The sequence below is a fragment of the Mustela putorius genome, unplaced genomic scaffold (genome assembly GCF_011764305.1).
Source record: "Mustela putorius furo isolate JIRA1106 unplaced genomic scaffold, ASM1176430v1.1 tig00000095_pilon_pilon_pilon, whole genome shotgun sequence".
Classification (NCBI taxonomy): domain Eukaryota; kingdom Metazoa; phylum Chordata; class Mammalia; order Carnivora; family Mustelidae; genus Mustela; species Mustela putorius.
Genome location: NW_025421280.1, coordinates 14,839,348 through 14,855,450, shown reverse-complemented (window position 1 = coordinate 14,855,450; position 16,103 = coordinate 14,839,348). Strand labels below are relative to the sequence as shown.

Sequence of the window (16,103 nt, the reverse complement as noted above, 5' to 3'; positions counted from 1 at the left end):
CACTGCAGAGCCCGCCACGAGCACCCTTCCTTGTGAGGGGTCCTAGGGAATAGGAACACTGAATATTTGATGGTTTTAAGGAATTAATAATTTTTTTTGATGTGGATATTCTAGAAACATCTCTTAAAGATACATGGTGAATGATTATAGGTTAAAGATAGGAGGTCTACGGGCACCTGGGTGGCTCAGTCAGTTGAGGGTCTAACTCTTGCTTTCAGCTCAGGTTGTTATCTCAGGGTCATGAGATGGAGCCCCGCATCAGGCTCCAGGATCAGCAGGGAGTCTGCTTAAAGATTCTCTTCCCCTGCCCCTCCCGCCATCCTCTAAAGTAAATCTTTAAAAAATAAAGATGTGAGGTTTGTACCAAAAATAGTACAGGAGGAGGGGAGAGGTAGGGGTGAAGATGTAAAGCAGGACTGGCCATGAGTTGTGGCGTCGAGGTGATAGGTACCTGGGGCTTCAGTAGACCCTTCTCTGTGTCTGTATAGCGGAGTGAGAGCATGGGAGTGAGGGAGAGCACATGCGCAGGAGTGGGAGCAGGGGGTCAGAGGGAGAAGCAGACTGCCCACTGGGCAGGGAACCCTCCCATATGTGGGGCTTGATCCCAGGCCCCTGAGATCATGACCTGAGCTGAAGACGGATGCTGAACCAACTGAGCCACCCCATGAAAATAACTTTTAAAATAGGACTCCTTGAACTTCTTCTTCTGGGATGATAGAGTAGAAATACTTTTCCTAATTGCCTCTGCTGAGTACAAAATTCCTGGGCATTTTATATAAGATAAACATAAGGAGACTCTGAAAGGGAATAGGAGAAATGGGTTCCAGATCTCAGGCCCCAGGGGCTGACAAAGTAGTGAGTTCCCTGGGCTTACTTCCCCCGCTGTATATCAGACTGGGTGTGGGGAAGCCACGTACCTGAAACACAAAAGGCAAAAACAAATGCCTGCTCTCTCTGGCCAGAGGGACAAGAAAGGGCAGCCTCGCAGGACAGAAGCCTGTGAGACACTAACTGCTCTTCTATAACCAAGCATCCCAGGAAAAACTGTGACCTCTCAGACCCCACTTAGACCAGTAAGAGCCAGGTGGGGAGCCTAGACTCTGACCACAGTCTAGCGGTAAGGAGATGTCAGTAGACGATATCAGTAGCAATGAGGCGCTCCTACCCCTTTCACCCACAGATGGAAGCCCAGTGGGGAGCTGGATCTCCCACTTCCACCTGCAGTAATGAGGAGCCCCCCTCATTTCGAGTGTCAGTGGAGGTTGAATAGGGAACCTGGACTTCCTCCCCGCATTGACACTAACAAGGCATGCACTCTCCCTTCCCCTGATGTATCAGCATTATAAAAGGCATCTGAAACAGAACATTTAAATAAAACTCAGGTTTTATAACATAACATAATACCCAGTTTTTTTAAAAAAATCACTCATCACACCAGGAACCAGGAAGATATCAAACTGAATGAAAAAAGGCAGGCCATTGATGCCAACGCTGAGATGATACAACTGTTAGAATTATTTGATAAAGATTTAGTGTGGCTGTTATAAAAAGGCTTCAACAAGCGCTTACAACTCTATGTCAAGCAAGCAAAAAATTGAAAAGCTCAGCAAGGACATAGACTGTCTCAGCAAAGAAATAGAAGATATAAAGAAGCACCAAGTGAAGCTTTTAGAACTGAAAAATGAACTAACTCAAATAAAAACTCAGGGGATGAGTTCCATAGTAGAATGGAAGGACAGAGAAAGAATCCATGACCTGGACAAAAAGAGAATAAAAATTGCCCCATCTGAATGACAGAGCAAGTGGACTGAAAAACCAAAGAAACAAGCAAAGTCTCAGGGACTTATGGGACAATAACAAAACATCTAACATTCATGTCACAGGGGACCCAGAGGAGAGGAAAAAGAGGGCAGGGCTGAAAACTCCCAAAGAAATAATGGCTGAAAACTTCCAAATTTGGCAGAGAACTTCCACTTTTGGCAAAAGACATAAACTTACAGAGTCAAGAAGCTGAGCTAAACCCAAACAGGATAAAACCCCTACCTACCTACTGCCACCAAAAAATAAGTAATCCACACCAAGCTACATCTTAGACAGCAGGGGAACAAGGAAAAAAGCAATCTTTGAATTATAGGAAGAAAGAACATGGTATAAAAAAAATAGGTATAACAACCATAGATGTTTTGCAGAAAAAACACAAACTTCCAAAACTCATCCAAGATGAAATGGCCCTGAAACCATTAAAGATGAGTGGCCCTGAAACCATTAAAGAATCAAGTTTATAGTTTAAAAGCCCTTGGAAAAGAAATCTCAAGCCCTGGTGGTTTTACTGGAGAATTTTAGCAAACATTTAGAGAAGAATTAACACCAATTCTATGCAATCTCTTCCAGAACGTATGAGGAGGGAACACTTTCCAATTCATTTTATTTTTTTATTTTATTATTTTTTTCCAGTTCATTTTATGAAGCCAGTGTTGCTCTAAAAATCAGAGAAAGGTGATTCCCCCACCGCAAAAAAGCTACAGATCAATATCCTTGTGAATATAGATACAAAACTATAGGGGCATGTGGTGGGTTTATTCAGTAGAGCATGCGACTGTTGATCTTGGGGTTATAAGTTGGAGCCTCATGTTGGGTGTAGAGATTACTCGGAATCTTAAAAAATAAAAAAAGAAAAGCATACAGCAGAATAGTTGCAAATAGAGTTTAGCAATATATGAAAATAATTCTTCATCATGACCAAGCAGAGTTTATTCCATGAATGCAAGGCTGGCACACTATTGGAAAACCAGTGAAAACAACCTACTACCTTAACAGGCTAAAAAAGGAAAATCACATGATCACATCAATTGGTACAGAAAAAGCATCTGACCAAAGTCAACAGGCAACCATGATAAGAACTCAGAAAATTTGATCCAGAGTAGCTACCACAAGTCAACATCTACCATGATAATTAATGGTAAAAGACTGAGTGTGCCCCCTAAGAGTGGGACTAGGACAAGGATGTCCATGCTTAACCACCATTCAACAACATGATGCAAGTTTTAGTGAGTGCAGTCAGGCAAGCGAAGGAAATAAAAGACACACATATTGGAAAGTGAGAATAAAGCTGTCCCTGTTTATAGATGACTTAATTGTCTGTGTAGGAATTCCTGAAAAATCTATAACAAAAGAAGATCAAATACAACAAAGCCCCAAAACTCTCCTTGGATAAGTGAATTCAGCAAGGTCTCAGGTTATAAAGTTGGCGTACAAAAATCAGTTGTACTTCTGTATGCTCTGATGTCAGTCATACAGACTTACCACAATGAACATGAGGACATCAAAATTCAAAAATGCCATATCATTGACAGTCAGTCAGAAGATTGAGAAATAGGTGTAAATGTAATAAAATGTGTAAGACTTTTTATGCTGAGAACTACAAAAAACATAAGATATCAAAGAAAAGACCTACATAAATGAAGAGACGTACTGTTTTTATAGATTGAAAAAGTCAGAGAGGGGCGCCTGGGTGGCTCAGTAGGTTGAGCCGCTGCCTTCGGCTCAGGTCATGATCTCAGGGTCCTGGGATCGAGTCCCGCATCGGGCTCTCTGCTCAGCGGGGAGCCTGCTTCCTCCTCTCTCTCTGCCTACTTGTGCTCTCTCTCTGTCAAATAAATAAATAAAATCTTTAAAAAAAAAAAAAGTCAGAGAGTAAAGTGGCAGTTTCCCCCAAATTGTCATTTAGGTTTAACATAGTTTCTATTAAAATTCCAGCCAGATTCTTCACAGATACAGAAAAGATTATTATTTAAAGCATATATGGAAAAAATAAAATCAGTCAACCAATCAATCATATATGGCAAGGCAAAGAAACTACAGTAGGGAAAGTGATTTTTTGAAAAAGAAGAAAAATGTGGGAGGAGTTAGTGTACCTGAGTTTAGGACTCATCAAGGCATACCAATTAAGACCATGTGATATTGGTAGAAAGACACAAGGATCAACGGAACAGAATCCAGAACTGTTTGCAGCTGTGCAAACTGATCATCACTAGAGGTGCAAAAGTTGTTGCGGGGTGGGGAGAGAGCCTTTTCCATGCATGGTTCCAGAGCAGTTGGGCCAAGGAAAGAAAAAAAAGGAAAAGAAACAGTAAGTTTCACACCTTCTAGAAAAACTCACCCAAAGTGGACCGTATCCTACTATAAACTTCTTCAGAAAATCAACAACATAGAAGACATTCTTTGGGATCTAGGACAAGACCAAGAGTTCTTTGATTTGACACCGAAGCATGATCCCTAAGGGAAAAATACAGTGTTGGTCTTCACCAAAATTAAGAACATAAAAAAATGTCATGAAGCATGGTCTGTCCCTCAGTGTGCCCCGAAGCATGGCCTGGCAGAGGAGGATTGGACTGCTTTCTCACAGTGAAGGTGTACTACTTGGCCACCTTGCTCTTCTTGCAAGACAAGAGACCGCAGCCTTCACCCCTCAGGCCACCTTGACACCACCTCAAATGGAACTCAAAATCCTAGTGAGACAACAGTTGAATTTCACGCTCTCAAACTTTTTAAAGCAATTTAAAACTCTTTGTAGTTAAGAGGATGAAAAGACAAGGTTAAGACTGGGAGAAAATATTTGAGAGCCACTTTATCCAAAGAAGAACTAGTATCTAGAATATATAAGGAATGCTCAAAACTCAGTAGGTAAAAAAAATCCAATTAGAAGATAGGCAAAAGATGCTAACAGGCATTTCCCAGAAGAGGGTATACAAATGGCAAAGAAGCACATGAAAAGATGTTCAGTGTTATTGGCCATAAGAAAAATACAAATTAAAATCACTACACATCCGGGGCGCCTGGGTGGCTCTGTCAGTTAAATGGCTACCTTTTGCTCAGGTCATGATCCTGGGATCTTGCGATCAAATCCCACATAGGGTTCCCTGCTGATCGGGGAGCCTGCTTCTCCCTCTCCCTCTCCCTCTGCTACTCCCCCTGCTTGTTGCTCTCTCTCTGTCAAATAAAATCTTTAAAAAAATTTTTTTTTCAATAAATCACTACACATCTATCAGAATGGCTAAAATAGAAAGTAGTGATAATACAGGATGCTGGCAAAGATGCAGAGAAAGCAGATCCAGATCATTCATCCATTGCTGGTGGGAATGCAGCCTCTTGAGAACACAGTTGGGCAGTTTCTTTAAAAGAACTAAACAGGGGTGCCTGGGTGGCTCAGTGAGTTAAAGCCTCTGCCTTCAGCTCAGGTCATGATCCCAAGGGTCCTGGGATCGAGCCCCACATCCAGCTCTCTGCTCAGCGGGGAGCCCGCTTCCCTTCCTCTTTCTCTGCCTGCCTCTCTGCCTGCTTGTGATCTCTGTCTGTCAAATAAATAAAATCTTTTAAAAAAATAAAAGAACTAAATGTGCAACTACCATGCCACCCAGCAGTTGTACCCCCTGGAATTTATCCCAGAGGAATGAAATCTTGGGGTCAGACACAGCCTTGTACAGTAATGTTTATAGCAGCTTTATCAGTAATAGACAACTGGAAACAACCCAGATGTCCTTCAGTGGGTGAATGGTTAAACATATGGTGCTACATTCGTATCATGGAATATGCAATAAAAGAAAAACTATTGCTAGAGGCACCCATCTGGGTGAACCCTCCAAAAGATTATACTTAGTGGAAAATACCAACTGAAAAGGTTGCATGATGTGATTCCATTTATGTAACATTCTAGAAGTGATAAAATTGTGGAGATAGAGAACGGATTAGGAGTTATTGGGGTAAGGAGAGGGTAGGGTGGGGAGGGAATGTGTATGGCTATAGGCTAGCATGAGGGATCCCTGTGGTGTTGGAAATGTTCTGTGTCCTGACGGTGTCAAGGCCAGGATCCTTGGGATACTGTACTAGGGTTTTGTACAAGGTAACCTTGGGGAACCGTATAAAGGAAATTACTTCTTTCACCTGCATGTGAGTATCTCAAAGTAATTTGCTCAGTCAGCTCAAAATGAATAGTGTAATTTAAAAATATTGATCCAGGGACGCCTGGGTGGCTCAGTTGGTTAAGCAGCTGCCTTCGGCTCAGGTCATGATCCCAGCGTCCTGGGATCAAGTCCCACATCGGGCTCCTTGCTCCTCGGGGAGCCTGCTTCTCCCTCTGACTCTGCCTTCCACTCTATCTGCCTTTGCTCACTCTTGCTCGCTCTCTCTCTGACAAATAAATTTAAGAAAAAAAAATCTTAAAAAAAAAATATTGATCCAAGGCCATTTTTAAGCATTTCAAGTAATAGAAAATGGTCTTTAATGAAAAACGAGCCCTTCTCCCACACCTCATGCCTCCTTCCCCTGTGTTACCTCCCTTGGGGCAAACCCCACTGATGATTACTGCATCATTTTTCGCAGTTTTATAAACTTCTGACTGAAGTGCCTGAATATTCCAGAATCCGATATCGCTGAAATAACAAGGGCAGGAGTGCCAGGGTGGCTTAGTCAGTTAAGCACCTGACTCTTTTTTTTTTTTTTTTAAAGATTTTATTTATTTATTTGACAGAGAGAAATCACAAGTAGATGGAGAGGCAGGCAGAGAGAGAGAGAGGGAAGCAGGCTCCCTGCTGAGCAGAGAGCCCGATGCGGGACTCGATCCCAGGACCTTGAGATCATGACCTGAGCCGAAGGCAGCGGCTTAACCCACTGAGCCACCCAGGCGCCCCAGCACCTGACTCTTGATCTCAGCTCAGGTCTTGGTCTCAAGGTCGTGAGTTCAAGACCTGCACTGGGCTCTGTACTGGGTATGGAGCCTACTTAAAAAAAACTAAATTAAATTAAATAACAAGGACAAATTTAGGGCTCTCAACCTGTTCGATAATCCTGTCCCAGGTGTCCCTGTCTCCCACAGGGCAGCTGCAGGGCTGGGTCCCTTCTCTCAGTTCCCTGAAAGAAACATGGTGAGTAATGGTCTTTGTCAAGGCCCTCTGTGCAGCTTGTAATGTTCTTGTGTCAACCTGGCAGGAATTGAGCCTACAGGAAACATGGTGAAGCAGCCAGCCAAGTTCACTGTGGACACCATCAGTGCTGGGCAAGGAGACGTGATGGTGTTTGTTGAGGACCCAGAAGGGAACAAAGAGGAGGTAGGTTGAAAGATGCTGCCATTCCATGGAGCTCTGGGGGCTTGTGGCAGGCCCGGGGTCTGTGCTTTCCATTTTCCTCATTAAACCTCACAGTAAAAATTGGATCCTAAGGCTTAGAGTAGTCAGAGTAACTGCCCAAGGACTGTGCCTTGAAAGGTAATTGAAATTGATACCCAAGGACACAGTGTTTTGTTTTGTTTTTTTTTTTTTAACAATGTTTAATAAAATAAAGGATTCTTTGGATTTAGCAAAGGCCTTGTGAATTGAGGTTTTAGAGGCCGATGACTGAAATAACAATAACAAAACTGATGCTCTCCTCTCTTCCCAGGCTGACTATACTTGGTTCCTCCCTCAGGGCCTTTGCACATGCATTCCTCCTTCTTATCTTCTTAAGACTTATTCCTAGTGCCTAGTACCATCTGAAATTTTGTTTACTGGAATGTGGTCTATTTCCCCCACTGGGGCAGGGATTATGCTTGATTTGTTTTATTTTTGGTTCCTGACACCAGGCCTGGTCTTTCATAAGCTCTTCATAATTATTGAGCCACTAAAGGTTGAAGTGACTGGCTTTATGGTCCTTCTCATCTGCTGAGTTCCAGCCCTAAGACAGTGGGGAGTTGTGACGTGGTTATACATTTGTGCCATGTGACTTTGTTTCTGTGACTTTCAGCTGCTGCTTTCCTGGGGCATCCTTCAGCAGCAATGGAGCAGGAGAGAGCCAGGACAGCGCCCGACCTGGCAGCTCACTGCAGGGCCTTGGCTGGCACAGCGTACTTTTACTCACACCCAGCACCTTCTCTAACTATTGTTCATTTTCTGTCCTAGGCACAAGTGACCCCTGATAGTGACAAGAACAAGACATATTCTGTGGAGTATCTGCCCAAGGTCACTGGGTTGCACAAAGTAAGATGAGGTGTCATGGCCATTGCTTGGATTGCTCTTCTAGGCTTGCATCACTGTGTATGTGAGAGGGTATCTTAGGAAGGTTGAATGCTGCTCAGTTCTTCGCAGTGTAAGGTGGTTTTCAACTCCCATCTGGGTAACAAATGGTTGTAGCTACATGCCTGGACCATAGATCCTATGGATTCTTTGTCTTCAATGCTTTCTTGAGTATCCCCCGTGGGGTGCTCTGGAGGGTCTCTCCATATTGAAGCTTGAGAGCCAGCTGAGTATAGTCCAATGGCCCTGTTATGCACCTGGAGGAATGATGGGGGTCTAACCCCGAGGTCCTTTGTCTCAGCAACATTTTGAGTTCTGTTGAGTAGTGTCTAGTTGGCCTATAGGACAGAAGTCCAGGGAGTCTTGCAAGAGAGTAGGGTGATCCAAGAGTATAGCTTTCCCTAAAAGAAAGTCTTCAACAGCACACATAGGTCAATCGTTGTGTACCATGCCAATATTTTGAGACCTAGATCATACCTACTACTACCTTGGCCTTTAGTGAAGTCACCTGGAATCCTGACTGTCAGTTTTTCTTGTACCCTTAGGACATCAGGAATTTTGGGGGAAAAAAAAGTCCTAAAGGGAACATGTATGATATAATTATTTTGTTCAGTTCATATGAAATCCAACTCCATACCCCTTAAAATTTAAAAGATGAGAACTGACTCAAATTTTAAATGAAAATCTATACTGTTTCTCATGTGAGTGATCTTGGTCCCTTGAAAGATATTTTGACTATAAGTTTGAAATCCTGGAACTGTGCCTTATCTTCGGTGGTGCGGGGCGGGGTGTGTGGGGAGAGCGTGGCCCCTTCTGCAACTGTCTTAAAGGATCCAGTGTCTGCCGGTTCAGTTAGAAGTGTTGGTTCGCCTCCTGTTCACAGAGGCCACCTGTATCCAATGTAAGCATTTTTAGTTCAGTAAAAGACGTGATGTCCCAAGGCCCAGCCGTGTGGTGGATGGAGCCAGGTGGAGACCCCACTCCGGCTAAGTAGGGCTTCTGTTCACAGCCACCTTTGTGTGGAGAGTTAGGAGGATGGAAGAGGAAATCGTCCGTGCATGTGGCTTGACGTGGGGTCTCCCTGGGCAGGGAGCAGTGATGATACTGCATCTGTCTTTCAACTTGTAGGTTACAGTCCTCTTTGCAGGACAGCACATCTCCAAGAGCCCATTTGAAGTGAATGTCGACAAGGCACAGGGAGATGCCAGTAAAGTCACCGCAAAAGGCCCAGGCTTGGAAGCTGCCGGAAACATTGCCAATAAGCCCACCTACTTCGATATCTACACAGCAGGTATTGTGGGTCAGGCTTTCTTCCAGAGCCTTAGGTGATCCTCGGGGACCCCAGAGCTTGGGATGCCTGACCTTTTATATTTTAAATCAAGTCACTGCCAACAAACATGCCCTTTTTCAAGTGTACTGGTTATATTTATAGATTTTCAAAACCAGCTTACCTTTTTTTTTTTTTTTAAAGATTTTATTTATTTATTTGACAGAGCAAAAGCAGAGGGAGCGGCAGGCAGAGGGACAGGGAGAAGCAGGCTGCCTGCTGAGCAGAGAGTCCAACGTGGGGTTCAATCCCAGGACCCTTGGGATCATAACCTGAGCCCAAGGCAGATGCTTAACTGACTAAGCGACCCAAGTGCTCCCCCCAAACCAGCTTTTCTTTGATCTTAACACTCAAGCTTGGGTTTGATTATTAATAATCCATCGATTTCTGTATACATTTCTGCCTTAGCTAAATAACTATTCCAAAGAAACTAAGTTTTAAGAATCCTCTACTAAGGGCACCTGGGAGGCTTATTTGATTAAGCATCTGCCTGTGGCTCAGGTCATGATCCCAGAATCCTGGGATCAAGCCCCATGTCAGGCTCCTTGCTCAGCTGGGAGTCATCTGCTTCTACCTCTCTCTCTAATAAATAAATAAGATTAAAAAAAAAAATCTCTACTAGACCAAATTCTATACCAGGTTTGGGGGTGAGGAGAAGAATGATAGAACAGTTTAGATACACACACACATACCACACATACACACACTTTTTTTTTAATGATACATTTCATGAAATGTCACCTTTCTTCAATGTAGGAAATTTTAAAAATAGAGAATGGGGGAAAAAAGAAAGTTAATGACCCTCCTGGCCAAACCAGAAAACAGTTGTTAGCATCTCGGTGTGGACCTTCTAAGTGCCTGTCTCCTCCCGTCTGCACTTTGCACCTGTGCTGATCTGCAGCGAGTGTTCTGAGAAGGTGACTGGGGCTCCTGGAGTGCTTGTTTTATTCCAGGTGCTGGTGTGGGGGACATTGGTGTTGAGGTGGAGGATCCCCAGGGGAAGAACACTGTGGAATTGCTGGTGGAAGACAAAGGAAACCAGGTGTATCGGTGTGTGTACAAACCAGTGCAGCCCGGCCCGCACGTGGTCAAGGTCTCCTTTGCGGGGGACACCATTCCCAAGAGTCCCTTCGTCGTGCAGGTTGGGGAAGGTGAGTGCTGGGGTGGCCAGCTATCCCTGCTTCTGGCCTTGAGGCTGACTGTGCTCACAGCTGAGCTCTGAGGCCAGGAGAAGAGTGGGGGCCATGATGGGATTGCACCTGTCCCCTTTCTGCCAGGGCCCCTGCAGTGGGAAGTGGCTTGCTTTGTCCTCAAGGTAGTCATACTGATATCTTCCTGTGAGCCAAGCAATGACCCAAGTGCTTCACTTGTATTAACTGACTGAATCCTCCCCAAAATACTCATACAGGAGAGTTGTCCTCACTGAGAGCTGCAGGACTGAGACTGTGTAGGCCATTGGTCCCTGTGGCTGAAGTCAGCAGCTGTGGGACAGCCCCATGGCTCCCGCTGCTTGGCCTTTACTGGCTGCCGTGTGCTCAGCACCACAGCATGTAACTGTCACCCCAGTCAGCATGTTCCAGGTGCTGGGGTCCTCTCCAATTTGCAGGTGGAGACACCAAGGCTAAGATGACATTAGGGCATCAGTGAGTACAGACCAGGCATCTGTACACAAGGAGAACCCAGGTCTCTGTCAACCCCTTAACCCTGCTGCTAAACCCCTTCTGCAGCCAGAGCATGCATTTTTTTCTCTAATGTTAGACTTCTTTTCCTTCTGACTTGGTTGTTCTTTTTGTTTTGTTTTGTTTTCCAACTCTGCTGCCTTTTCTAACCAATACTTGCCTTTCCCTGTTCTGTCCTCTGTCTCTGCGTCTGTAGAGCTGGCTTCCTCTTCTGAATCCTGCCTCTGGGTCAGCCTGGACCCCAAAGCTGTTGGCTTCCTAACTGAGAGCACTGGGCCAGAGGCTCCTCGCTGGGTAAGGGCTGGTTGAGTGGGACTTTCCTCCCAGTTCCCATGCTTCCCGCACACGTCACCTTGGGCCCGTGCTCTTGGTGCCCTCAGGACATGACAGTATACACGTCAGCATCACTTGGCCAGCTGGACCCCAAGCCCACTCATTACATTGAAACTTGTCTAAAACATCTCAAAGTGGTAGATAATTCAGTGGTTTCCTTCAGCTCCATTTCATGTTTATATGAACTGAGCAGTTACCCTTTTGATGTTGAGACTAATACCCATGTTCAGAATTTCCATGAGTGGTTGTTTTTTTTTAAGGCACATTAAAACCCTCCACGGGAAGTCCTGTCATCCTGTTGTGACTTATTTCTGGTATGATCAACTTTTCTCCTTTTGACAAAAAAAAACCAACCCAACATATTCATAAACAAAACTCTCTTTGACATAACGCAAGAAAGCATTTTTTTAACAGCTTTCCTGTTCTGATACTGTTCTCTGACTTCCTCTCACTCAATGGATGATGCTTTTCATCTCTTGCGTTGTCCATTTGTCACTTGTACTGTTTAGAATTTAATTGATTGGGTTTTTCTTTTGACGTACTTCTCCTACTTAACTGATTTTATATTAAAAAGAATCTTCATCCCCCTTTCACAATGGAAAACTAATGTCACTTGCCATAAAATGTGGCCATCAACTTATATTCGCCTACAAACCACCTAAAATCTTCTCTGACTCCTAGAGTGTGGGTCCGTCTCTTCCAGAAATAGTTCTCTGCCAAGCAGCCAGCTGAGGACGTTGTAGGGAGGGGGGGACCAGAGGAGGCATTATCTTCCTTCTATGGAGTAAAGAGTTTCATCCTTTGGAGTCTGTGATCCCACTCCTGGCATAGAGAAAACTGTCAAATGTGCATTGCTAAATTTAGAAAAGAAAAGCTAGTCAACAACATGACATTTTACCCCCGCTTTCTCATTTCTGTACTTAAAAAGGTCTTCTATGTTGGCAAAGAATTCCTAGGGTACAGGGATGTGTTTTATTAGCCTTCTGATGACCTCCCTGGAATGGTCATTTTTTGGACCTCTCATGTAAGAAATTATTAGAAGCTACTTCGGTCCTTAATTTTTAGACTTCTGACTTTAGTTTTTTAAACTAGATCCAGAAACCAAATGAGGAGGGGTGTTTATTGCTAATTGTTGTATTTATAGCCACCCACATTCCGATTACCTGCTGACAGCAGTAAAATGTTTGTCTGCCTTGGCTGAGGGGGTGTCGAATGGGTTCCTTTTTGAGCTATCCCCTGGCTCTCCATGCGAAAGATGATCACATTTTGGCTTTTAAAAATGGCCGATCCAAAGTTTGGAACGCGGTCAGATGTTTTCAAGTGCTACATTTTCCAAGTAGACTTGAAAAAATTGGGTCTTCCCAATTACTGGGCCCTTGAGTGCGGAAATGAGATTTAACTCTCCTTCACCACCGAGAGGATAAACGCCAGGATTCAGCGGGTTCCAGGAGCACAGTGAATGCAGGCTGTGCTTCTCCTCCTTTCTTTGCCAAAGTCACCCCCCAGCCCCCCCACCCCAGTGTGGCTGGACAAAGTTATGTTGTGTCCTTATTTGCTAGCCTGGTGTGCTCCCTGAACAGGACCCTTGGCCTTGGGCAGCTGCTGCAGATTCTCTGTGCAGAGCAAACATTTTCTTGGCGGGTGGCTCCAGGTTACCTTGGCTTGCTCAACTCGAACGAATGAAAGGTTGAATTGATGTCAAAACTCTGTTTGCAGCCTGTAGTCCAAACGCCTGCCGGGCCAGTGGCCGAGGCTTGCAGCCCAAAGGTATCCGCATCCGGGAGACTGCAGACTTCAAGGTTGATACCAAGGCTGCTGGAAGCGGGGAACTCGCTGTCACTGTGAAGGGTCCTAGTAAGTGCTCCTTTGTTTCCCCGTCTCAGGTGTGACCTGGGCCAGCTTTGCAGCCCTGGTGTATGGATTTCATGCCACAGGCAGTTGTGATCGATCCCAGAGAGAATGGTATAAAAGAATTGAGGTGCCCTGAGCTCCATGGGGGAAGGAGGCAGGGATTGATTAGTAACGTCTGCCCTGGGTGCAGTGGGACCAGTGGTAGCTTGACAGCCTCCCCATTTTAAGGCTTCTGGGAATCGAAAAAGCAGTGATGTAATGGAGTTTGGAAAGTGCTGTCCTTGGAGCGACAACCTGAAGTGGCTTACTTTTTATTTGAGGAAACGTGGGCTCGAGAGGAGGGGTCTTGCCCAAGGTCACACAGCTTGTAAGCATCTGAGCTGGAATGCAAGCACAGTCTCCAAAGCCAGTAATTTTTCCACTCCAGGTTACATTTTATAGACTATGAAATTATGCCAAGTACCTAATTACTGTGATCAGTGCTTATAGAAGGAAAATCAAATTCCCTGAGATTAAGTTTTCTTTGTAGATAAATGCTGATCGTGGAGGGGTGGGTTGCACTCTGCAGCTCCTTCTTCTTCCCTTTTCGGGAAAGGAGACCGCAGACACGAGGACGAAGATCTGCTCCGTCCGCGCGTTTGCCCCAGCATTTCTGGCTGTAGGCATAGCAGCCCTCCATGGGTTTCTGCCTTGTGGGAATGTGCGTGGTCTCTGTGTTGCTCCCATCCTCTCTATCTTCAACGGGCTGGGGCAGGAGTGCTCTGAGCTCCAGAAAGTTAATATTTGATCACAGAGCACCAAGCTGTGGGGAAGGCTGTGTTCGAAGGGTGGCCAAGGTTCTAGACTGCCCAGACCTGGAGCCAAGTTGCTCTGGGGCTGCCCTCCCTGCTGGCTTGTTGCTACAGGAGCCAAGGAGGCTTCCCCCCCCCTCCCCCGACCTTGGATTCTCGCTTGGCTAAGTGGCTTTCCCAGCCAAACCTCAGGGCACAACATAAAACAAGTTTCTACCTGATGGCTGAACCTGGAGTTTGTGGTACAGCATCTGAAACCTGTTCTCTTGTAGATAGCGTGCAGGAGCTTTCTTACTGCTGCTGAAAGATATGCCAGGACAGTAAGCAGAAACCCATGCCAAATACTTGTAAGGGCTCAGTGTCCCTCGACCATTTCATGAGAGGCTAAGACAGCTAGCGATGATCATTAGGAAAAATTAAGATACGACTAGGAGGTCAAGGACCTGTTGGCCCCCACCTCTGTAGAAGGTTCTCTGAGCTTTCGAAAGCTGGTTAAGGTGGGAAATCTTCCTTTTCCCCACACTTAGAAGCAGAGATGGGTCTATTTTTAGGCTTGGATTAATCTCCCAAGTTTTGAGGGGGTCGCATTCTGAGGCAGCCCATTTCCCTCTATGGCTTACATCTTGTGGATATTGCTATCTTTCTGTTCTTGTCTTTTGGATTCTTGTTGGGAGCCTGGAATTGCTTTGGAAAAATGGTGTGTTTTCTTCCCACAGAGGGCCTGGAGGAGCTGGTGAAACAGAAAGGCTTTCTGGATGGAGTCTATGCATTCGAGTATTACCCCAGCACCCCGGGGAAATACAGCATCGCCATCACGTGGGGGGGACACCACATTCCAAAGAGGTGAGTCTCCAGTCGGAGTTGCGTCTTCTCTGGGGGCGTGCTCGGCTCCAGGCAGGCTCAGGGAGGTTGCTTCCCCAGGCTGCAGGAGGGAAAGAGATCTGCTTTGTTGAAAACGTTTTTCTTTCTTTTTTTTCTTCTTTTTTTAAAGAGCAGCCCACGGACATTTGGCCTGTTCTCAAAAACAGCACTGTGGTTTCGGTTGCCTTGCTTTAAATCAAATGCTGGCGGTCTGGGGCTGGGAGGAGGCAGGGAAGTCAGAAGGAGCAGTAATAGAGAGCAAATGCGCTGTGTGTCTATACACCCTTATATAAACTAAGATTCTCTTTCTTTCAATGTGTGCCTCTGTTCAGGAATGCCATGGGGGTAAAATCTGCCATGGTTTACATTAAAATTCTCTAGGTGAGCGCAGTCAGGAGCCAAGGGACGCAGTCTACAGCTTTGCCCGTGGGTGGGCATCCCAGTTACCCTCCCCTCTTCATTCCCCCCAGCCCTCCTGGGGGCACTTTTAGACTGAAAAGAATAAACTCCATTTACCTTGAGAAATAAAAGATTTTTTTTAAAAAGCTGGGGTGCCTGTTTAGAAAAGTTTTTTTAAAAAATAGAAAAATAAACTCATGAAGCTCAAAAAAAAAAGTTGGGGTGCCTGAGCAGCAGTCCATTAAGCATCTGCCTTTGGCTCAGGTTGTGATTCCAGGGTCCTGGGATCGAGTAACACGTTGGGTTCCCCACTCTGCAGGGAGTCTGTTTCTTCCTCTACCTCTCTCCCTCTCTGTTTCTCATGAATAAATGAACAAAATCTTTTTTTAAAATTAAGTATTTTTATTTAAGCAATATCTATGCCCAACATGGGGTTCAGACTCACAACCCCAAGATTAAGAGCTACTTGCTCTACGAACTGAGCCAGCCAGGTATCCCCTTTGCTTTTTTTTATTCTGCTATACTAAAGTTAAAGCTCATCATTTGAAAAAAAAAAAGAAAGAAAAGAAAAAACTCATTCGTTCATGTGTGAGATAAAGCCTGTTCAACTTAGTTTTTTGTCTTACAAGATACTTTTTAAGATTTTACTTATTTTAGGGACACCTGGGTGGCTCAGTGGGTTAAAGCCTCTGCCTTCGGCTCAGGTCATGATCTCAGGGTCCTGGGATCGAGTCCCACATCGGGCTCTCTGCTCAGCAGGGAGCCTGCTTCCCTTCCTCTCTCTCTCTGCCTGCCTCTCGGCCTACTTGTGATCTCTGTC

The 16,103-nt window shown here is 45.0% G+C and overlaps 1 protein-coding gene across 4 annotated transcripts in view; it reads left to right on the top strand.

Moving 5' to 3' along the window:
• FLNB (filamin B) overlaps window positions 1-16,103 on the top strand; it is a 146,505-nt gene that overhangs the window by 69,573 nt on the left and 60,829 nt on the right. For all 4 annotated transcript variants that reach the window (XM_004738248.3, XM_004738247.3, XM_004738244.3 and 1 more), the window contains exons 5-10: window positions 6,985-7,103; window positions 7,929-8,006; window positions 9,171-9,333; window positions 10,323-10,520; window positions 13,098-13,235; window positions 14,740-14,866. In XM_004738248.3, coding sequence (XP_004738305.1) covers window positions 6,985-7,103; window positions 7,929-8,006; window positions 9,171-9,333; window positions 10,323-10,520; window positions 13,098-13,235; window positions 14,740-14,866 — 823 coding nt within the window. The remainder of the gene's footprint in view (window positions 1-6,984; window positions 7,104-7,928; window positions 8,007-9,170; window positions 9,334-10,322; window positions 10,521-13,097; window positions 13,236-14,739; window positions 14,867-16,103) is intronic.